General features: G+C 46.9%; 1 protein-coding gene across 4 annotated transcripts in view; it reads left to right on the forward strand.

The window, feature by feature from the left end:
• Positions 1-693: 693 nt before the first annotated feature.
• Positions 694-23626, forward strand: part of Stx2 (syntaxin 2) — a 31057-nt gene continuing 8124 nt past the window's right edge. For all 4 annotated transcript variants that reach the window (XM_027952007.3, XM_027952004.3, XM_027952006.3 and 1 more), the window contains exons 1-7: positions 694-890; positions 11739-11813; positions 15614-15713; positions 18705-18779; positions 21824-21897; positions 22632-22740; positions 23462-23535. In XM_027952007.3, the coding sequence (XP_027807808.1) occupies positions 861-890; positions 11739-11813; positions 15614-15713; positions 18705-18779; positions 21824-21897; positions 22632-22740; positions 23462-23535 (537 nt within the window). In that variant the 5' untranslated portion in view covers positions 694-860. The remainder of the gene's footprint in view (positions 891-11738; positions 11814-15613; positions 15714-18704; positions 18780-21823; positions 21898-22631; positions 22741-23461; positions 23536-23626) is intronic.

Consider the following 23626-nt stretch of genomic DNA (forward strand, 5'->3'; position numbering starts at 1 on the left):
AAAGGGATAACGGAGACTTCTCTTGCAAGGGAGAAGGGGGCCATAGCTGGTGTCCCAAGAGGGGAGGTGTTCTGCCCTTTTTATATGTCCTAGGCTTTCTTTGTTCTCCTGCCTTTTCCCTCTTATCTTTCAACTTCCTGCGGACATGACTAGGCCCAGGAATGCTGGGTGGGGTGGCCAAAAGGTGGGAAAAGGTGGGCTGAAGGGGGAAGGGCAGGATGGAGCAGCCAAGGACACATCAACAACCTTATAGCTCCCTGTAAAGAGGGGAAATTCCTGGGACAGGTTACCTTGGCAACAGGTTGGAGCAGGGGCAGGTTCTTGATAAGATCCCTCAGGGGGCAGTCTCTAACTTCCCAGACTCACTCAAAATTGGCCTCCTAGATCCGACCTGACTTGATTTACCTATCTACACTGGCTGCCTATCTAATTCTGGCTTCAGTTCCTTCAAGAGAAGGTTAGCATTATCCAAATCTGCACCCAGTTTATTCTGATAGCTTTGTAAGGTTGTCAAAACTCAGGGAATGGCGAATTTTAAAATAAATAACATGCATGTGTAAGTTCAGAAATCAATCCCGCCAGAATAGCACTAACAAGCCCCGCCCCTCCACTCTGACCCCGCCCCTCAGCCCCGCCCACGGACTCCTGCAGGAGCCTCCGCTGGTAGGGGGCCGCAGTGCGCATGCGCACAGCGCCCCGGCGCGGTTGCCGTGGCAGCGCCGGCCCGAGGAAGGGCGGCGGCGCCAGGCCGGGACCGTGGCTGGCTGAGGCAGCGACGTTGCCACCCGAGAGCCCGCGGCCTGGCCGGAGGCGGTACCGGGCAGGCTTGAGTCGCGGAGTGCTCCTCCCGGCCGACGGGGATGCGGGACCGGCTTCCGGACCTGACGGCGGTGAGCGCCGAGCGGGTAGCAGTCCGGTCTGGCGGGGCGGGGCTCCGGGCGGGGTCTGGGACCCAGCTGGCCGGGCGCGGCTCCGGGCGGGTCCTGAGGTCCGGGACCAGCTGGCAGGGCGGGGGCTCCGGGCGTTCTGGGCTCCTGAGGTCCGTGGCAGCTGGGCGGGGGTTCCCGGCGGGTCCTGAGGTCCAGGGCAGCTGGGCGGGGGCTCCCGGCGGGTCCTAAGGTGGGGGCAGCTGGGGCGAGGGCTTTCGGCGGGTCCTGAGGTCGGGGGCAGCTGGGGAGGGGGCTCCAGGCAGGCTGGGGCTCCAGGCGGTGGTTCCAAGATATGGGATTTTAGAGTTGGGGGCATTGCTGGGATTGGTGTCCGCATGGCATGCTGGAGCTCCTGGTAGGAACTCTGGGCTCGGACTACTGGGGTGGGGCTCACAGCATCCTCCTGCTCTGGTGCTTTGGGAAGGCTAGACTTACTCGCGGGGTTGGGTCCTCTGGGAAGGGGCTTCCGGGGCTGCAGATCTGAGGTGGATCCCACAGGGAGTTATCTTTGCTGGTTTTGGTGTGCTCCTTCGGGCTATTGGGGGCCGAGTTTACTCTCGTGAGCCAAGGTCTTGGTGACCCCTCAACAGGTGGGATTCAGGGTGGGGTGACCCAGAGTCTCAGGGAAGGGGCTGGGACCCAGCATGACCCCCTGCGCGGCTGGGGCTGTACTTCCTGGACAGAAGACTGCTTGGAGCTCAACCATTACATGGCTTGGCTGGTTCTTTCCATACTTACCACAACCAGAAAGGCCTGGCCAACTGTCCTGCCCTGTGAACCCTGGTGCCTCACTGAGCTGGATGGTGGTTGGGTAGGGCCAGCCTGTAGTTGCATCTTGTATTTTCTGTTTCCCTAGTAAATAGTGCACCTGGGGAAGGAGGCTGTGGGTGCTGAAGCTTTCTTAACATACCTGGTAGAGTGCATAGTGAGTGACCAAATGACCATTGACTTTAGCAAGAGGAAAGTAGCACAGTTGAAAATGGAAAAAGATTTTAAAATACTTTTAAATGACACATGGAATTGTACCTATTTATGGGGTGTAGTGTGACATTTCAATACATATGTGCAAAATGTAATGTTTAGATCAATGCAATTGACATATCTGTCACTTAAGATATTATCATTTCTTTGTGCTGTGAACATTCAAAATCCTTTGTAGTAGCTATTTGGAAAAGTACAGTTATTGTTGTGAACTGCAGTTATCCTGCTGTGCTCTAGAGCATGAGAAGTCATTCCTTCTATCCAGCTGCACCCTGGACCCATTAACAATATTTCTCCATCAGTTCCTCATTCACACCCTTCCTTCCAGGCTCTTATGACCACAGTTCTATTCTCTACTACCTTGAAATCAATCTTTTAGCTTTCACATATGAGTGAGGACACACAGTGTTTGTCTTTCTGTGCCTGGCTTATTTCACTTACCAAAATGACCCAGTTTCATCCATGTGTCTGCAAATGACAGAATTTAATTTATTTTACTGGTTGAATTATATTAAAAGTGGAGCTATTTTTAATGCATTCATATGTGTATAGGTGACAATGCTGTGAATGAGATGGGGACAGCAAAATTATGGTGGAAGTTTAATAGATGTTCAAGGTGAAACATTTTAGCCAACATAAATAGTTATGATTTTTTCCCCCTCTTAAAAATGCAAGTACTAATTCATGCTGGGTATTCATTGTCTTGCTTTTCCTGTACACAAATGTAACCTGTGTTCTCTGAATGGCTGCATAGAACAGGGTCTGAGGCCCACTGCTCTGAAGCACCTGTTGCCTGTGGTACATTAGCTTGCTTCTGGAATGGGACTAGGTCAGTGTTTAGTGTTGTAGTTGGGAGGAGAGAGGACAGACGTGGGAGTCATTGTCAGTTCTGTGAGTCCTGTAAGGACTCTGAGGAGAGCACCTGGTCCTCAGGATCATGGGGTCGGTGCCTCATACTCTTCCTCAAAGCTTTCTTCATTATGGCTTTTCTTTCTTCCCCTTTGTTAATGGTCAGCTAACCATCTTGATGGTGGTCTGATTGTTTTTAGTGGTGCTGGGTACTGAACCCATGGCCTTATGCATGCAAAGCAAGCACTCTAACAACTGAGCTATATGCCCAGCCCCAGTTGCCACCTCTTAATACCCTGGCTGAACCATTGGTAGTAAGAACATGTCAATTAGCATTGCTCTAAACTGTAGACCTAGAAGGGAAGTAAGTCACTGTAGGTGAAGGGACACAGCAGTCAGCAGCCTAGTAGAAGCTTCTGCTGTGGACTTGGCTGGTCTTGGATAAATAATTTTTAGCCTCTCATTGCTTGAGCTTTCCTGTATGTCAAAGGGGATGGTAATGTTTTTTCTTGCTATCTTGTAGAGGAAGTTTTCACAAAACTATCTAACATGTGAAGCTCTAGGAGAAGGTGGGAAGGGAAGTACTATGTAGTTATAAGTGCCACTAATACTTAGTTAGGTTTTTTGTTTTCAGGAAGTTATAAAAAGCAAACTTCTTCTTAGCATAAAATAGCCAAAATTGAATTTAACATGCTTTAGATATGAAGAGCAATATTAAAAAATCTACCTAGAGCCACCAGATGTAAGTTTAATTTTTTTTTTCCAGACAGTATGCCTTTCTCAAGTATTTTGGGAGTAGCTGAGCTGGGTGTGGTGGCACATGCCTATAATCTCAGCAGTTTAGGAGCCTGAGGCAGGAGGATTACAGGTTTGAAGCCAGCCTCAGCAAATTAGTAAGGCCCTAAGCAACTTAGTGAGACCTCATTTCAAAATAAAAAAAAAAAAATATATATATATATATATATATAAAGGGCTGGGGATATAGATCAGTGGTAAAACATCACTAGGTTCAATTCCCAGTATCGAAAAGAAAAAATTGGGCGGTAGCTGCATGTATGACCACAGCCGTGTTTCTAAATGGCTGGTGGTGTTCACAGGTAAAGTTTTGTTTTTAATTTTGGTAGTTAAAATGGATCATCTAATCTGTATTTGGGGTAAAATTGGGAGTTCATAACCAACTTGAATCTAATGTATGAAATATGATATGTCAAGAGCTTTATAATGTTTTGAACAACCAATAAAAAAAAAATAAAATGGATCATCTATAAGAACAAAGTATTTGAAATGCCTTCAAAAGCTTTTTTAGCTTAATGTTACTTCTTTCTGAGAAGGCGCAACTACTTGGAAAGGACTTATAAGTTAATTTGTCCAAAGTAATTTTATTGACAGATTTTGCATTAACAGATTTAGTTCCTCCCAAGCAGTGATTCAGGCATTGAGCCATCAATCATTTGGGAACAGAAAGCTTAAGTTAGTGTCTAAGATCTGGACTCTAAATCCAGAGCAAAAGTATTTCTGATTTGCAATACATAAAATTAAGTTCATCTAACAGATAGCTTTGGGTGATAGGTTTCTCCCAGGTAGTGTACTAGGTGCAGAGATGTAAAGCTGAATTGAGTGCATGATGTGGGGAAAGGAAGTCATGGGGAGGAAGAGTGAAGAAGGCATGCCGGAACACACTTCAGGATGTGAGTAAATAAAAACGGAACGGCCTGTCTGTAAGTAACAGCTCCAACATGTACTGATTGCTTTTTTATAAGAAGTTAATGCAAACAGGCGTATCTCTTATAGTGAAGCGTAGGGACACTACACATTTTAACTGTGGGACTTGTTTGCATGATGATAAACAGTAGCTGGGTGGTATTTATTAATAGATCCAAGAGTAATGAGCAAGTTATTTTTCACCTTGTGATCAATATGATGAATTGCAAATATAATTTTTTAGAGGTCAGGAAACACTGCTCAGACATTTTTAGTTATTTTGTGAGAGCTCAGATTTGTACATGTAGTACAGAATGGTGTACAATAAAGACTCAGATACCAGTTAATAAAGTATGAATAGGAAAGACAGTGTAATGGATCTGATGTAACTTTCCTATGTACACATGTGAATACACAGCGAACCTCACCATCATATTACGACCACAAGACTGGGGTCCTAATTAGAATAAAATGTACTCCATTGCTTAAATATGTCAAAATATACTATAAAGTAGGAACATTTAAAAGTTTTCACTGGAATTTAAAATACTAGGAATATCATAGCATTTATAATTTTATATGTGAAAATATTTGTGATTTTATATCTGTATATGGTAAGTGTAAAATTTCATAATTTATTCAGTCCTGCTAAATGTTTGTATTTTGTTTATTTTTCATAAAAACATTCTCCACAGTGCATCTCTAGTTTCTCTGTTCTTGGTTATAATAAAATGATATGTTTATATATAAATATGTTCTTTCTTTAAGATAGCAGAACCTGTACTTTCCCAAAGATTAATTAACTTCAGTTATATTCAGAACTGGAGGAGTAGGCCTTCTAGGAGGTCCCTGGTCCCGTGGCACAGGGCATAGGGTGTTGCTGTGGTCCTGGCACTCGCCGCTCCTCTCTGCCTGTGTCTGCACTGCTGCCTAAGTGCTCCCTGCTTTGGGCCTGCCCCATACTTCTCCTGGTCTCAGCTCAGGCAACACCACCTGGAAGTCTTCCAGTCTTCCCTTTCTCTGTCCCAGAGCTGGCCACCCTCTTGTCTTGGAGTATTCTGGATGCAAATGCAGTCAGCTTTTCTCCCAGGACACTTCCAAGATTGGATCTCTTGAGAGCACACTTTGTGCTCAGAGGCATCCGATTTCTCAGGGTGCCTGTTGTAGAGCACCTGCTGGGTACTTGTGGAATCATTGTGTTTCCATATAAAGGTGCCCCTGGGTACGGGACACTTAGGTGCAGTAGAATCTGCTGTCGGTGAGGTTCTTCCCCTTGCCAGGGACCGAAAGCCAGAGCTGACACAGAGAAGGCAGAGTTGTTCAAAGGTGGAATGGTGCCTCCCAGACCTTGAGGGCAGCCCCCAGGGATGGAGCTAGGTGAAGAACGAGGCTGTCCCTCACTGTGTGACTCACTTTGTGTTTGTCCCTGGGTCTGTTCCTTGGTTTCTCTCTGTCCTTTTTGTGCTTTCTCCACTCTCCACCCCTCATCCTCTTAACTCTGCATTCACTCATTCATTCCCCTGACCCTCACTGAGTGGCTGCCACATGCCAGGCACTGTTAGGCAGGCATGAGTCGGGACCAAGTAGATGAAATTCTTCACACCTCTGAGACTTGCAGTTAGGGAGCTGGACAGGAAACAACACAGCCAATGGATAATAAGATGTCTTTGTGGCTTCAGCTATTAGGGAACTAGAACACAGTGAGCTGATGTGGGAGTGGGCTACTTTGAACCTGCCAATTTGGGATGGTCTCTTGGAGCTGAGATTTGAATAGGAGGGAGCCAGCTATGGACAGTTGGAGTGGGTAGTGCTGTAGGCAGAAGGTGCAGCAAGTCCAGAAGCCTTGAGCTGTGAGTAATTGGTGTGGAGGACAGAATGATGACTGATTTGGTTGCCATAGTGTGATGGGGAGAGGTGAATGAGGTTGAAAATGTCAGCAGGAATTGGCCCGTGCTGGTTTCTTTCATGCTCTGACCTTGTGGAAGCGGCCATACTGAACCTCAAGTTAAATGCCCTCCCAGTTAAGCTCCTTGTCCATCCTCTTGGTTCTGATCCTGGTTCTGATCCTGGGGAGGGAACATGTTGGCTCTGTGTGGAGAGGTGGGGGAGGGGGATGCTCTGGCCAGAAGCCATGGTCAGCCTAGCAGTGTCCCCTGTGCGCACACGGTGCTGTGGCGTTAACAGCTAAGCTGAGCAGTTTGGCCTTTGTGAAGCTAAGGATTGCTCGTGCCCTGTGGCTTGGTGTCTCCTGCCCGGATAGGTACGGGTGTGGCATCCCAGAGCATGGCCTAGTGGGGCATGGGGAGATGGACAAGAACGTGCTTTGCTGTGCTGGAGCAGCAGCATGTTGGCCCAGGGGAGCCTGGATGAGGACCTTCCGTGTAGTCACTCCGTGGAGGGGAATGCACTGGGCTGGACTGAGTATAGAGCCCCGTGTGGCGGGACTTGGGGACAGGACCACATTGCAGGAGCACCGGTACATCTGACACCACTGTGCAGAGTATCACACGTCTGCCAGTCAGTATTTATGTAGCATCAGTGATGGAGTCAAGCAGGTAGCAAAAATACATTAAAATTGTAACATTTTACTATAGAATATAAGTTATGATTATACAAAAATATAATAATTATATATAGTATAATTATAGTCAGTCTTTAGCTGTATTTAATTACGAATAGCTTTCCTTTTCTCCCCCAAATGATTAATTTGAAAACAACTTATTGTGTTCTAGCAGCAAAGGCCCTGCAGCCCCTGTGCGGAATTCCAGTGTCCTTTGTGTCCCACAGTTGCTGCCTGTCTGGAAGGCTTTTGGTGTGCGTGTGGAGAAAACCACAGGGGCAGGCCAGGGCTTCTGCCAGCCTGGGTTCTGCTCCTGCGGTGGTGTGGCTTCTGTATTCTAAAGGATGGGTGTCCGGATGACAGATCACGTCTGCTCAGCAGTCTCTAACCCTGGCAAAGACTTGCTGCCCATTGCTGGCCACAGTATGCGCATGGGGAGATTGTGTTTTTACTATAATGCTGATTTCAAGGAGAATTCTTTTCATATTTCATAGAAATAAAATGTTGAAATTTCAGTTTTTTTTCTTTTTTCTTTTTTTCCTTTTTCTGATGCTGGGGATTGAACCTAGGGCCTGCTGTTGGGCAAGCGCTCCTGCACAGAGCTATACCCCTAGCCCAATGTTTGAAGGTTAACCCTCACTTTGACACTTTGAAAATCCAGTATGTCCAATTGGAGAGTATTGCCAGTGCTTCTTAGTAAATGTTTGCCATAAGCCGTTTTGTTATTTATAATAAATGTATTGTCAAGAGATTTAGATGGGCTATTCCTACAAAAACATAATAAATGTACTATCATAAATGTGGCTATCGTACAAGTGTCCACACTGTCTCAGAATGAAAGATTGAACCTGAGTGGTTTTTGGAGACAAGAATAATGCAGTTTAGGCATGAAGCCGAAGGTCATAGTTAGGACTGAGAATTCCAGGTAGAAGCAAGACAATAGTCATGTGGCTCTTTCTTGGTATACAGGTAGAGCAACAAATTATTTGCATACAGGTGATTGAGTTTGTGAGCAAAGGTGGTATATGATGTGAGCTTGGCGAGTTGGTTGGGGATTGGGATTCTGTGATGTGATTCTGTGACACTGTGTGGACTGTAGCCATACAGAACGGGGACAGTGTGAGGCTGGAGACCAACTCCTGAGCACTGATGCAGGGATGGCTTTGTCCCTGGGTGGCAGGTGAGGAGCTGGGCTTTTGCTGTGGCTCAGGTGGGATTTGTCTCCAGATGGCAGCAGGGCTTGGGGTGGGAAGTGGGGCTCAGGACAGAATAGGCTGTGCGTTGGTGGTTGTTGAAGCTGGGTGAGGGTGACATCAAGGGCTCCTAATGGCATCCCCTGTTAATTTTGTATATTTGCAAATTTTTTCATAACAAAAAGAAAGACTGAGCAAAACAAAAGCGTCTTTGAATATAGACCTGCTTTCAGAGCAGCACGGTGTGGAGTTGTCTCCGAGAGGTGTGGGAACCAGGGAGGGGCACTTCCCATCTCCCTGCACTGTGGGCCCCAGGTGCGTCCCAGCGTGATTTCAATCATGTCGTGGTTGAGTTCTATCCTGGCTTCTGTTGAGTGATCAGGTGTCTCTCTGAGACCTGCAATTGAAGAGACAAGGCGAGGAATCACAGGCACATGGTGGCTCCCTGTGTCCAGCTAGCCTTCAGACACTGGCGGGCGGGGGGGGGGGTGGGCGGCAAGCTGAGGGTGCTGGTGGCTGGAGAGTGGGCTGTGCAGGTTCCAGGGAGTAGGGGCCCCACAGGAGGCCACGGTGTTGGCCCACTCAGGAGCCAGAGTGTCTGTAGGGCCCAACGGAGGGGTCTGCAGTGCAGCCCCTCCCTCCCATGGGCCCAGGCCTTTTTCAGAGCATGGTGTGGGAGTTGGATGGACAAGGCCACTTCTATGCCTGCGGAGTGTCCTGGGCAGTGCTGTACTGTGTTTCAGCCTCCTTACTGCAGAAGGGACGATAAAAGTTAATGGGGACACGTGTGTTAAGTGTGAGCGTAGGTCAAGGATGGTTCTTAGCTGAGGTAGGAGAATAGTGCAGAAGGGAAAGGGCTTGTAAGTCACCCAGACCTGGCTTCAGCTGCTGGTGAGACTTTGAACATGTCCCTTGGCCTCTGTGTTTGCCCTGCTATGTGGAACAGGTGAAATATCTGCTGTCCTTGGTGGTATGGGAGGGTCACCCAACATGGCGCACCAAAGTGCTCACACCCAGGGTCCAGCATAGGGTCCTCGGCAGCCCTTTCTGCCTCTGTGGTGCAGCCCTGAGGAGGCACTGAGGTGCTGTGGGTGCTCTCCTGTCAGCCCCTGCTGCCGGCTGTGGTGTCTTTTTGGTTTTGAGTGCTGCTTTGCTCAGGACTTGGAGCTTGGGTCAGGAGTAGGTGTTAAAGCCTGTATTGGTCACCAGTGGGTTTCTCATCCTTACACCTGGCTCTAAAGGAGGTGGACTGGGTGGCAGCTCGGGCTCAGCCTGCTGAGAGTACGGGGCTAGGGTCCAGAGCTTCGGGGAGCAGCAAGCCTTCTTTTGGACGTGTAGTTTTAATGCAGAGTTTGGGGAGCAATGTTGGGTTTGTGGCACAGCTGACCAGAAGATGGTGTGGCTGTTCCCCAGGCCTCACCTGGGGCACTGGTGTCCTGAGATTGCTGCAAATTGCAACTACAACTGGGTGGCTAAAACCTCTGAGCCGGAGTCGGAGGTCCAGGTGTGGGCACCTCGGGAGCCATGGCAGATCCCCCGTGTCTTGGAGACTGGAGACGGGTGTCACAGTCCTCAGCATTCCATGGCTTGTATTTGCCTCACTCCAACCTGTGCCTCCCTCTCACCTGGCCATCTGTCCTCCTCCTCATGTCCCACCCTGTTCCAGAATGACCCCATCTTAACTAGCGACATCAGCAGCAATCCTGTTCCAAATCTGGTCCCCTTGCTGGAGTGCTGGTCCTTGGCCTGTTGGTTGCACAGAGAGAACTCTCAGCACTTCTCCTGAGCTCCAGCTGTCTTTCTCCACATCCGCGTCAAGGGGAGCAGAGTGGTGACCCAGCATGGCCCAGGGCACTTCCCAAAAAGCCGCTCACAAAGGGTGCCCACAAGCTAGCTGAAAGCGTATAGGTGCCTAGACCCGAGAGGCCCTGCGCCTTTCTGCGGTAATCCTCTGTGGCAGCCGCTGCCTCTCCTCTTGCTGGCCATGGTGTCAGAATGATGTGTCCTGTTATCTCGGAGCACAGGCTGCTTCCCTTCCCCTGAGCTAAGAACTGTCTTATCTACATAGGCAGCCCGGGATGGGTGCTGACAGACGGGAAGAGACTATTAACGATTTTTAGGCCAATTGATTTTGCCCCTGTGAGGGTTCTGAATAATACAGAAAGTAGGATGTTTTGTACTTTCCTAACACATTTTTTAAGTTTTGCAAATTTTTCTTAGCTAAATGTTGGTAGGATTTTTTTTCTTTCCTAAAACTGTCCTAGGTGGTAGAGCAACAGTTATGCTTTAGGCTGCTCAGTGGGTAATCTTCAGTTTGTGAAGATTCCTGAGATTCGTTGCCAACTCGGGGTCTGTGAGGTTGGAACTGGGCTGACTCAGGGGGCCTGTGGCCCCCTCCCCCGGCCCCATCCTTCTACAGGCCAGACCCCGCTGGAGGTGCTCCATGGCAAGGCTAGAACCAGCGTTGTGTGGTGTAGATTCCAGTCCTGTGTTGTTCGTCGCCTCTCCCTGAACTTGGCCACAAGCTTTCTTGCTCTCTTGGACTTTTGGCTGTTGGTTGCTTTTGACTTCTGGGAATGGTGGCTTCTGGGCGGGTCCTTGCTGTGATGGCCTCAACGTCCCCTGCTACTTGTTCAGATACAGTGCTGGCCAGTCTGGCTGAGGGGGCTGCTGGGTGGGTCAGCATGCGCACTGTGACCAGCCCACCCTGCTTGAGAGCCCCCCCGGTGAGCCTTAGGCATCTTCTAGTGTGTTCTTGGGGGGCCTCTGAAACTGGCTCTCGCGAGCAGGGTTGTTCTTGCTCTCGGCAGTACTTGCTACAGCGGCTTTCTTCTTCCCAGTGTTACTTGGTACCGTCTTCCTTAATTTGTCTTTCTTTGTTAAAGTTTCCTATCATTAAACGTGATGCATGGCTCAGAGAGAGGGAGGAACACCAGCTTATGCTGTTGGTTCTTGGAAGATTATTTTGTATGCTAGGAAAGTTAACTAGTGATGTCAATTTTTTTTTTTTTTTTTTTTGTACTGGGATTGAACTCAAAGACACTCAACCACTGAGCCGCATCCCCAGCCCTATGTTGTATTTTATTTAGAGGCAGGGTCTCACTGAGTTGCTCAGTGCCTCACTTTTGCTGAAGCTGGTTTTGAACTTGTGATTCTGAGCCTCAGCCTCCAGAGCTGATGACAGTATTTTTATACTCTATGAAAATATAAATATGCAGTACAGTTTCACTTCTTGAATCTAAAACTAGTTATATTGACTAGATCGCTCAGTACTGAGGAACGTAGCCTTTGTTTTTTTCCAGAGCGTCTATGTTTCCCGCCTCACTTCCACTGTAATCTGTTATATTGAAAGAGTTGCAGAATTAAATGGTCCTGGGTAGCGATACTTTGCTAGTTTGTTACTTTGGTGCTTTGGTGAGTCAAACTCTTGCGGGTCCTGAATTGCTTTGTATTTCAATTCACTATTTGTGCTTATGTAAGAATTTTTAAAAATTTGATTTTTACATTTTATGTTTCCCATTTTAGTGTAGGAAAAATGACGATGGAGAGACGACTCTTATTGTTGAAAAGGACCATTTTATGGATGATTTCTTCCACCAGGTAAAAGCATTTGATGAAACTTAGTCATAGCCTTTTTCTTTAAACACAGTTATGCTGATGTAACGATGCACTTGCCATGTTTGAGATGATATTAAAGTGAGTGCAGTCACACACTACATGAATATCCTGGACAAAGGAGACCGTAGGTTTGATGGTGGACCCACAGGCCGTGCTGATTTGTCAGGTACACTTCATTATGCTCACGCAAGGAACAGCCCTTAATTTGGTCCCATTGTTGAGCGGTGCATGACTGTATTTTTAAAAAGTTGTTGTTTGCACTCGAAAGTTCTTTGGATTTTTACAACTATCAAGATGTTAGTTGGTATTGAGAAGGTTGAAGTGGTGGTTGTGCTCACAGCTGGTGTGAGGGTGGGTGTGCATAGCAGGTGAGGCTGCTGTAGCGAGCAGCGGGACTCCTCCCCAGGCCGGGGGACCTGTGCCCTGGGCAGAGTGGGGCCATGGCACTGCCCACTGTTCCCATACTTGTCTCTCAGTCGGAGCTCATGGTGCCAGACAGTACTTCCTGCCGCTCCAAGCCCCCTCAGGAGACCAGCCAGACCCTTTAATAAATTGTTCAAAGTTCTCACAGGACCTGAGGGCTCCTTAGTCCTTTGGAAAGCAGAAGTCCTAGCTGCAGAGGTTGAGCTGAACTCAGCAAGCACGGCATACACCAGCAGCCACTCTGTGTCCTTCACAGCCACACAGATCCCCTTAGAGTTCTCTGGGGCTAGAAGGGAACATTTGGTATGTTTTTAAGATCTGATGGAAAACTATATTTGCTTACATACAAGACTCTTAGGAGAAAGATTGTAAGTGATCTAGTGACTGGCGTTTAGACTGTGGAAGATTGTCAGAAGGGCCATTGTGAAAGCTCTGATCTGACAGTGGCCGCTTGGCCATGCCTCAGGTGTGAGTACCCAGACCCTTGGGAACCACGTCCCTCTAGCCCACAAGGCGTGCTCTTCCCCCACTGCTGCTTCAAGGATTATAACAGGTTTAATATTTGATCTAGTGTTGCATAATTGCAAATTTTCAAAACTCAGTCATAATACAAATGCTTAGTCAGTCATGAAGAAAAGAAACGTTCAGTGAATTTTTTCAGGGTGGAAGCTTCATTTCCAGGATTCATGTTGATTAGGCAGACTTTGGTCGAGTATTTGCAGTTAACTCCTAAAAACAAAGTGGTCAATCAATACATGGGTTTCAAAATACGTAATGTGTTAATAAAAACATACAGAGAGTTGGATTCAGTCCCCAGCATTGCAAAAACAAAAATATATAAAAAGTTAACGGTTTCTCTGATTCCACCAGAATTCTTGATTGTCTAAGTCTGTCACTGGTTTTCAAGTATTTGTTAGTTCCAAATTTTACCTAATGGGAAAAACATAAGAATAAATTGTTAGATGTAAGAACTATAGGAAGAAATTAAGAGACTGGATTGCTGACTTGACTTCTTGGAGACAACTCTTGATTGCCTTGGGTCTCTCTGCCACTCAGTCAATTATGATGTTTCCAACACCTTTACCCGGGTGCTCAGCTCTTTGTAAGAATGTCTTGTTTTAGAGACTCCCTTAGCATTCAGTGGTGTTGAACACAGTAGGAAAGGTGATGTGTAGCCATTCACTGGATGCCATCAGGCTGTAGGTTTTGCTGATCTGGTCAGAATTCATTTTTGCTATTGCCCTCAGGGATGCCGGAAAAGCAATTCACTCATGCTTTGGGACAGTTGAGAGGGATTGAATTCCTTTGGTTTCCAACATAAGCTTAAGCTTCCATTTGTTAAATAGTAGCTTTGTTTCGCAGATTATTTCTGTGAAATGACTTCTTAGACAAATAGAGAAACAATTGATATTTGTCAGTGCAAGCTCACTTATAGAAAATATCATTCAGATCTTAAGCAAAACATAGAATGCTGTAGAAGACAGTATTTTGTGGATGATCAGTGTGTGGTTAAGACTGACACGGTGCTCTCAAGTGGCAGGGATGTCCTTTTTGAGAAGATGATTATAATAGAGAGACCCTGTGTGGAGGACTCACACACGCGGGTTGGAGCTGGCACTGCCACCAAGGTGCCTTCCTCCCAGGACGGAGCTCTCAGCCCTCGGTTCCTTTCCTTTGGAGCCCCTTGGGGTGTGTCACAGAACTCTCCAGGGCTGGAATCTTCCCTTTGCTTCTCCATGTGCCGTGGCTGCATAACTCTGAAGCTACTTTAGAAAGGGTACTTGCAAATGCACCCTGAAATGTGATACCCTTCATGATGACATAGAAACATTTTAAAGAGTTTTAATCATAGCATTTTTTACATGATATAAGTAATAAGTGCAAAGTGCATGCTGTCATGCAGACACTGTGTAAGCACACCTGGCCTGGAGGAACAGCTGCTCTTAAAATGCAAAATTGTGTGCTGGACTGTTAATACTCTGACTTTCCAAGTGCAGTCTAGGGTCCCGAGGCCCCCTCAGGAGGCCCTGTGGTCAGAACTACCTTCATAGTAATACCACAGTGTTGTGTCCACCCTCATTCCTGCTGTTCCACTGAGGTGCAGAGGCAGTGTTCAGAGGCACACACTGAACACAAGAGGCTAAGAGAGAGTCACACTGCCTTCCACCAGACTAGAAATAGATCTACCAAAAAAAGGTCAATCACTGATGCTACTTTCACTGATTTTATTTTTGGGAAAATATTTTTTTCCCATAAAAATATGTTAAATTAGTGCATAATATTTTTGTATTGCTGCTGTAATAAGTCACTACAAACCTGAGAGCTTAAAAGAGCACAGATTTATTGTTCTACAACTCCAGAGTCCAGCATTCTGCAGCAGTCACACAGGCTGAAGCGAAGGTGTGGCCAGGGCTGTGCAGCAGAGGCTGCAGGAGAGCACGCCCTGTCTTTTCCTCTCCTGCCCTGGAGGTGCCTGAAGTCCTGGCCTGCCCGCAGCCCTTTCTTCTGCCCTCCCAGCACACCTGTCAGGCTGATCCCATCATCCTGTCTCCTCCTGACATTCTGTGTGGAAGGCCTCTTGTGGTTATATTGGATGGCCCAGATAATCCAGGATAATCTCCCAACTCAGAGTCCCTTTGCCATGTAAAGGGATGTGTTCCCCGTGCCAGGAGTGGGATGTGGACATAGACCACCATGTGTAATGGGCTGTGATGACTGTTTTCTAGTAGATGTGCCTCCTACCTCAGTGGTCATCTGGCCCTCCTGTAGCCATAGCCAGCTTGCCATCCTCTTCTCCCTGAGAACATTGTGACCCTGTCCAGGGCCAGCCTGGATGACTCAGGACAATCTCCCATCTCAAAGTCACATGGGTAAAGGGTGGTTTGCTGTATGAAGTAACGTTCACAGATCCTGGGATTGATCTGGAGGGCCGTTGTGGAGCCTGGAAAGGTCTTACAATGAAGACATTAGGTTTTAAATGAATGTTGACCAGCTTAGTAATGAACAGGAAAGGCTGGCCATGTGAGCTGCAGCCACCCCCAGAAGGACATTCCTGTAGGCACTCTGCAGGGCCCACCCCTCCCCGACGAGGGCTGGGCCGGTGTTGGCACTACCCACAGTGATGCCTGGGGCTCCATAGTCTGCGGAGTTCGCTGGTGAGTAAGGACGTTCATCTTAAAAAGCAGGGATATGGTTCCTTTCTCGCTCTGTTTTTAATGATATCACGGAGAATAGGAAAGGTTCTTATTTCTTTATGTGGTATTTATTCAAATATTTCCCCTCTATTCCTCCTTTTTTAGGTAATGGAAAGAGATAGAAAGTTTGCGCTCGCCCCAGGTGATTCTCTGTGTCTCCCCTAGGTGGAGGAGATCAGGAATGGCATAGCCAAAGTAGCTCAGTATGTGGAAGACGTGAAGAAAAACCACAGCATCATTCTCTCTGCTCCAAACCCAGAAGGAAGTGAGTTGTCGGCTGTAAGAAGGCCTGTCTGTCTGTCTTTGCTTTCTCTCCTGCTGCCTACAGCACAGGCCTCAGCTCTAGTGTCACAGTTGGTGGAGCGAGGTGCTTGCATGAACTCCAGTGTCTATGCCTCCACAAAGTATCCCCAAATCTCCGAGTGGCCCAGCGGGCACCCAGGGAGGACCACTGGTGTGAGATCCAAAGCAACATTGAAATGACATTGCAGAATAGTGATTCGACCTGAAGTCCATGTCTTGCCACTTTTGGACAAGAATGACAGAATTTTGTGTTCAGGCCAGTTAGTAGGAGGTGGGTCTAGAAATGGCCTTTACTTGTCAGAGCCCGTGGAAGGACAAGACAGGCCGAGAGGGGCTCGGGGTCTGTGGGAAAGCTCCTGTGAGGTGTGTGCGCAGTGTCTGCTGCAGACAGCTGCGAGCAAGTGAGTTTAGGTAGCTGCGGTTGTTGGCAGTGCAGCATCCCCTGGATCTGCATATGGTTGACCGTTAAGGTAAACTCAGATCTGAGCGAGCCATGGCCACAAGCCAGAATCCAGTTGCCATTATGGGGCAAAATTGTTTAAAAAAAACTAAAAGCAGATATGCTTTTTGTTAGTATCTGTGCACTAGAAAAATAAGAACTTGGTTTTAAATCAAAAGAGAATATACATTTTTTTAATTTTAAGATTTCGCGTGTCTTATAAAATGATGTTGTGGGCTCAGTAGGTGTCCTGTTTCTGACTTAATAGAATGTTTCCCAAAATGTGCTCCTGGAGCCTGGCTAAGGACTTAGATGGTCGGTGACACACACTCTGTGGCCACGCGCATCTGTGGGCTGCTTTGTGGCTGTCTCCTCTTGGAAAGTTTGGCGTCCTCAGCGCAGCAGTGACTGGGGGGTCCTGCCACACAGATGCCTGTGTGGCCTTGCTTGGTCTGACACTTGTGCCCAGGTTACTTTGTATGTGGCGTTTGTCACCACTCTGCTCAGTTCTTAGGGAGACTTCATGTGTATAAAGACCAGATATTCTTTTGAGTAATGTTGCCTCCAAAGCTTTTTTTTTTTTTGGCCACTAAGAGCAGATATAACTGTTTTCTGAATTCAGAGCTATTGATATTTCAGAGCAGTTCCTTTTGGGCTTTAGGTAAAACTGCTGCTTTTTGTCTGCTGTGTGACCGAGTGTGAACCCCAGAGTTGAAAGCCATGTCCAGAGGCTTACTTGGTCTCTAAAAAGCAAAGTACGGGGCTGGGATTATAGCTCAGTGGTTGAGCGCTTGCCTCGCATGCGTGAGGAACTGGGTTCCATCCTCAGCACCACATTAAATAAATAAATAAATGAAACAAAGACATTGTGTCCATCTACAACTGAAAACAATTTTTTAAAAAAGCAAAGTACAGTTACCCCCTTACCCCAGTAATGAGTCCTAGGAGAAGGAGTTCAGGATGGTGCCTTAGCAAAGGGCTCCTGTCCCCTTCTTGTCCTTTGTTCCCAAAGAAACAGGTGGCTCTGGTTCCTACCAGGTCAAGCAGGAGGGAGAGAGGAAGTGGGAGAGTTGAGTCTCCAGCTGTCCACAGACCCAGGGGACAGGCAGGCTCCTGGGTGCTACCGTGCAGACGGCAATAGTAGTCTTCTCATGTGGTTCTCAAGAGTAGTCAGAATAGCTCTTGCTGACATCTCCAGAGGTCAGCCTTCCCTCCAGTCTCACAGTAGTGGACTCCTGAAGATCTACTGTGTGCTGGAATTATACAAATGAAAGTATTCCTTAATGCACAGTGGATTCCTATGTGAATGCCATGTCCCTCTGGAAGGTGTGCAGGTCAGTTCTTTTTGAGTGGTACCATCTAGTGCCATTCCTGGTTCCGGATGCGAGTAGCTTCTCCAGACCAGAAACACCCCATGAGTTTCAGATGCGGGTTGGGCAGTATGGAGGAGCACCCCTGGGGCCTCTGGAAAGGTGTTCACAGAGGAGGCCATGGGCAAGATGGTCTCTGTGCTTTAGTCTCTGGGTTTTTCTGGTTTAATCTAGTACAGATAATCTTTCTAAAGTGTAGCTTTGTGGAACTCTTCCTTTGCTTTGAAAACTTCAGTGCTGACTACTGCTTGTGGAAGAAACCAGAAACTCCGCGGCCTGGCCTGTCTCTGGTCACTTCCACAGAGGGTCACTTCAGCTGGGGCCAGGGCTCCCGGTCTTGGGCTGCTGTGCTGCCTGAGGTCTTCTTGCTGTGTTGGGAGCCTGCAGAGCCTCTGTTGCCTCCCGCAGGATCCTCCTTCTGAAGGTGGCCTTGGCCTTCCAGCTAACTCTCCTACCCTCCCTTGCTGTCTGTTAAGTTCTGCCGGCTTTGTGTGTCTTTCTGCTCTTCCATCAAGACTGTACCAGGACTGGCCTCTGGGGTGAGCCTCCCAGTTGCAGGCCTGTGGCGCTCTCAGTCACTGTTGGGAATTGTTTGTCAGCCAGCTGCTGGCACGGGACCTTCACAGAGAAGAACCAGGCCCCTGGTCTGCTCCTGAGGCTCTAGGAGCCAGGCCTGCCTCAGGGCAGTGGGGACACTGAGGACCTGAGGAGGGGCAGGCACAGTGTCTGGCCACTGCCCTGCGGTGGGAGGCAGCAGTGTCTCTGCCACCTGTTTCATCAGGTCATGGGCGGGGGCTGGAATTGTGCCCCTCTCAGGTTCTGGTGGAGAAGGCTCCGGCACTGAGGGCTGTGTGGTGGCTGAGCTCTGTGGTCTGACTTGAAGGCAGCTGGGCCGTGGGCCACCCTTGGGGAACCACCATTTAAGGTGTAAGTTTTTTGTTTTGTTTTGTTTTGGTGCTGGGGAACCCAGGGCCTTGAGCATTTGAGGCAAGCACTCTGCCAACTGAGCTGTGTCTCCAGCCCTGAAGGTGTGGGTCTTCTCAAGGAAAAAGAAGCTCTGCCACGGAGATTGTTTTGTGTAAATTGATTGGACGTTAGTTTCGTCGAATTTTATAGCTCAGTGCCTTCTTTTACATTTTTAAAGAAATAAAAGACGAGCTTGAAGATCTGAACAAAGAAATCAAGAAAACTGCTAACAGAATTCGAGCCAAGTTAAAGTGTAAGTTTGTTTATTTATTTATTTATTTTAAAAAATATTTATTTTAGTTGTAAATAGACCTTTATTCTATTTATTTATATGTGGTGCTGAAAATCGAACCCAGGGCCTCACACATGCTAGGCAAGCACTCTACACTGAGCCCCAGCTCTGGCCCCTAAGTTTAAATGCAGTCTTATGTTTGATTATTGATGGTGGGAATGTGAACTATTGCTTTTCTCTTCCTTACAGTTTTTTAAAAGTACTTTTAAAAAAATATTTATTTTTTAGTTGTAGTTGGACACAATACATTTATTTATGTATTTTTATGTGGTGCTGAGGATCGAACCCAGCACTTCCTACGAATGTTCTACTGCCGAGCCACAACCCCAGACCCTCTGCTTCACAGTTTTTAATTAAAATTGTGACCTCTTTAGAGCATCTGTGTGTATTTGGATGCACTGACTCATGGCCAGGGGCTGAAGCACTTAGCATTGTTGTGCTGTTGCTTGATGGCCTTCCGGCCACACTGCAGGTGTCTGAGGACAGCAGCCACCGTGACACTCGGTGTTACAGCCGTGGCTGCTGCCGGCTCCAGGCTTGGGCAGGATCAAACAGAGGCTGCCTTTTCCTGATCTGGAGAAAGATGCGCTGTAGCAGATGTGTGCCTGCCGTGCCTGACCAGGACCAGCCCTGCTCCTGGGGTGACCATGCCATTCAGTGAGCTGAGAGCGATACTCAGGAGCCAGAGCCAGCTGGTGGGGCTAGCACTGCTGGACACGCCAGTGGCTTGGCCCCTTCTTCTGGGTCTTTGCAGTGAACAGAGCTTCCTTTTTTTTTTTTTTTTTTTAGAGAGTGTGTGTGTGTGTGTGTGTGTGTGTGTGTGTGTGTGTGTGTATTTATTTATTTTAGTTGTTGATAGACCTTTATTTTGTTTATGTATATGTGGTACTGAGAATTGAACCCAGTGCCTCACACATGCCAGGCAAGTGTGCTGCTGCTGAGCCCCAGCCCCGGCACCACCTTTTTTTTTGATAAATCATAATTTTGTACTGATAGTTAATGTTAAGAATTCAAAAGGACTTTCACATCATCTTGGGGATAGTACATCTTTGTCTCTCTTCATCTGTGCCCCAAATCATGGTTCTGGCGACACTCATGTGATCACACATTTACTCTGTCCCGTGGTACACATGGAGCAACTCACAGGAGCACACTAACCACACTCACTTGCCATCAAGAGTATGAGTACCAATAAAACCATGGCATTTTCAGGTCAATGGATAGCGTTGGAGAATATAATGCTAAGTGAAGTTAGCCAATCTCCCAAACCAAATGCCGAATGTTTTCTCTGATGTAAGAGGCTGAGTCACAGTGGGATATGGAGGGGGAGCATGGTAGGAATAGATGAACTCTAGATAGGGCAGGGAGTGGGAGGGGGCAGGGGGTTAGAAATGATGGTGGAATGTGATGGACATTATTATCTAAAACACATGTATGAAGGCACAAATGGTGTGAACATACTTTATATACAACCAGAGATATGAAAAAATTGTGCTCTATTAGTGTAACATGAATTGTAATGCATTCTGCTGTCATGTATAAATAAAAAACTTAATTAAAAAAAAGAGTGCGAGTACCTAAGACAGTCAGTTGTTAAATTTTGTGGTGCTGTGGATGGAACACAGGGCCTTGCACATGATAGGCTAGTGTCCTACCACAGAGCTCCAGCTTCAGCACTTTTTGTTTTGATTGTTTTTGGTAGTGCCAGGGATTGAACCCTGGGGCACTTTACCACTGAGCTACATCCCCAACCCTGTTTAAAAAAAATTTTTTTTTAAAAAATTTTTGAGACAGGGTATGACAAGTTGCTGAGGCTGGCTTGCATTTGTGAGCCTCCTGTCTCAGCCTCCCAAGTAGCTGGGATCGCTGGTGTATACCACCATGCCTGGCAGTGGTTTAATTTTTTGGTCACTTGTTTGTCCCTACATATATCTTAATGAGATATACAGTCGAATTCCTGGGTTTTAAGTCACTTTGAATAGGTCTTTTCTGTGTGATGATGTCGCTAAATAACTTGATCTATAGTTAGGTTTGTCTCATTTTTCTTTAATTATGGAGATTGCAATTTTTTTTGTGTGTGTGGCACTGGGGATTGAATCCTTGGGTGCTTAACCACTGAACTATATCCCCATCCCTTTTTATTTTTAATTAAAAAATGTTTTAATTATCAATGGGCCTTTATTTTATTTATTTATATGTGGTGCTAAGGATTGAACCCAGTGCCTTGCACATGCTAAGCAGGTGCTCTGGCACTGAGCCACAACCCCAGCCCTTTCATTTTTTATTTTAAGAAAGGGTCTTGCTGAGTTGCTTAGGGCTCACTAAGTTGCTGAGGCTGGCCTCAAAATCATGATCCTCCTGCCTCAGCCTCCTGAGTCAGTGGGATTATAAGTGTGCACCACCATGCCCAACCAGAGATTGCTTTTTAAAACATTTAATTTTGCTTTATAATTATGTGAAGTATTTATGTCATTCTAAAGTAAAATCTATAAAACAAAACATATTCAAAGAATTCGGCTTCCCCGGTGCCTCTTCCAGCCTTATTTCTTTTTTTTTAATGTTTATTTTTTAGTTTTTGGCAGACACAACATCTTTGTTTGTATGTGGTGCTGAGGATCGAACCCGGGCCGCACGCATGCCAGGCGAGCACGCTACCGCTTGAGCCACATCCCCAGCCCATTCCAGCCTTATTTCTCCTTTCCACTCCATGGCAACTGTCTTTGAGATGTATGGTTGTCTTTCTGTGCACATGGATAGCCATAGATACAGGTGTGGGTGTGTGTGCGCGCGTGCGCGTGCACACACACACACACACATATTTACTAAGAGTAGTAAAACAATCTCTCTTGATGGACAGTCTTTCCAGGGGATTATTTTAAAAGATAGCCTATTCTAGTTTTAAGAGAAGATATGTTTCAAAGAGTAAGAAAAAAACAGTTGAGATTAGGCTCAAAATATTTCAGTTTTTTAAATTTAAAAAATAACTCTGTCCTGTTTGTTCCTAGCCATTGAGCAAAGTTTTGATCAGGATGAAAGTGGGAATCGAACATCTGTGGATCTTCGGATACGAAAAACCCAGGTTTGATTTTCAGCCTCACTTAGACTGAAGTAGTGAAGAGTAGAACCTTTTTGTGTGTGGCACTGGGGGTTGGACCCAGGACCTTGCACATGCCAGGAAAGCTCGCTACCACTGAGTCCCATGCCCAGCCTAGAGTAAGTCATTTTACTTTCAAATTCAAACTAATTCTGTCTTTACTGTCGTGTTTATCCTCAAGACATTTTTGTGTGAAAGTGTAGTGTCATTTATCGATGACATCTTTTCCGTGTGGAGAAGTGTTTTCAGCCCTCAGTGGGCTTCTCTTCTGTGAGCAGAGCTCTGTCAGTGGTGTGGTCTTGGCTTCAGTGGATCCACGCTGTGCAGAGAGGAACCAGAGTGCAGAGCCCTCCCTGCAGTGGTGCCGCAGCTCATGAGCTCTGGCCAGCCTGCTTGCCCTCAGCCTTGCTCTGCATTAGTAAGGCCTGTGACCGGGGGAGTCGCGACCTCTTTGAAGCATGGTGGACACATGTGGACAGTGGAGTTGTTTATGAAAGTTATGGTGCTGCACGTGGTGCCTGCATAGATTCTGTTACAGGGCACCACTTGGCTATTCTTACTTCCCGTTTGAAGGAGTAGCATAAGTAGTATGAGTTTCTGAACTATAAGGTTTTCACAGACCATTTAATAGAATAATGGTTTTATTATATGTTATGTGTTAATTTTAATCATTTTATATATTAATTGTATGTTCATTGATTTGTTTTTCATGTTCTTAGCATTCTGTACTGTCTAGAAAATTTGTGGAAGTCATGACAGAGTACAATGAAGCTCAGACTTTATTTCGGGAGCGAAGCAAAGGACGCATACAGCGCCAGTTGGAAATAAGTGAGTAAGAAAAACTGTTGAAAATGCTTCCTTGGGCTCGGGCCATAGCTCAGCTGGTAGAGCGCCTGCCTCGCATGCACAAGGCCCTGGGTTCAAGCCCCAGCACCACAAAAAAAAAGAAAAAGAAAAAAAAACCCCTCCTCTTTCCTTGAGGCCTCACTGCAAAGTACTTTCACTCCAAACTACTAATTCCATCTCTGTTGTCACCAGTGTCATAAAAACTAAAGGCCTCTCCTCGCACTTCCTGGTCCTTGAATCAATCAAACCTGTCATTTATTTACACCAAAAAAATTCTAAGCAAGTGTGTACTTTATTTTCTGATTATTGAAATTTTGAAAGTTTTAATCTAATTCGGAAACTTCACTCATTATGTGTTTAAGTATTTCTGTCCTGCAGCCCCTGATGGGCCTCTCACAGTTTGCTCCTCCATTTGACCTGCTGCTCTAGCTCCGCCCCCTTTGTAGGAACCTCTGCTGTCCTTTCCATGGGACTTAGTGCTGTGTGGCAGGACAGGCGGGCTGCATGACCCCGCCCTGACACAGCTGCCCTATTCTTCTGATTCTCCCGGTGGCACTGTTAACAGCTGCTTAGGAAGGCGCATGGGGAGGTAGAAAAGCTGTCCAAAGCATTGGTGCCTCAGTCAGGGTTTAGACTTCAGGCTGAAAGCCTTGTCTCTGAGTGTCGCCACACCCTGAGCGTGGTCTCCATTGTCGCCTCTCAGCCGGGAGGACCACCACAGACGAGGAGCTGGAGGAGATGCTGGAGAGTGGAAAGCCGTCCATCTTCACCTCGGATGTGAGTCCGGCAGCTGCCCCCATCCTTACCCACATGGGTTTTCCTCTCTGTGACTTCCAGACTAGTTGGGAGCTCATTCTTATTCTTATTT

The sequence above is a fragment of the Marmota flaviventris genome, chromosome 1, assembly GCF_047511675.1.
Source record: "Marmota flaviventris isolate mMarFla1 chromosome 1, mMarFla1.hap1, whole genome shotgun sequence".
NCBI classification, from domain to species: Eukaryota; Metazoa; Chordata; class Mammalia; order Rodentia; family Sciuridae; genus Marmota; species Marmota flaviventris.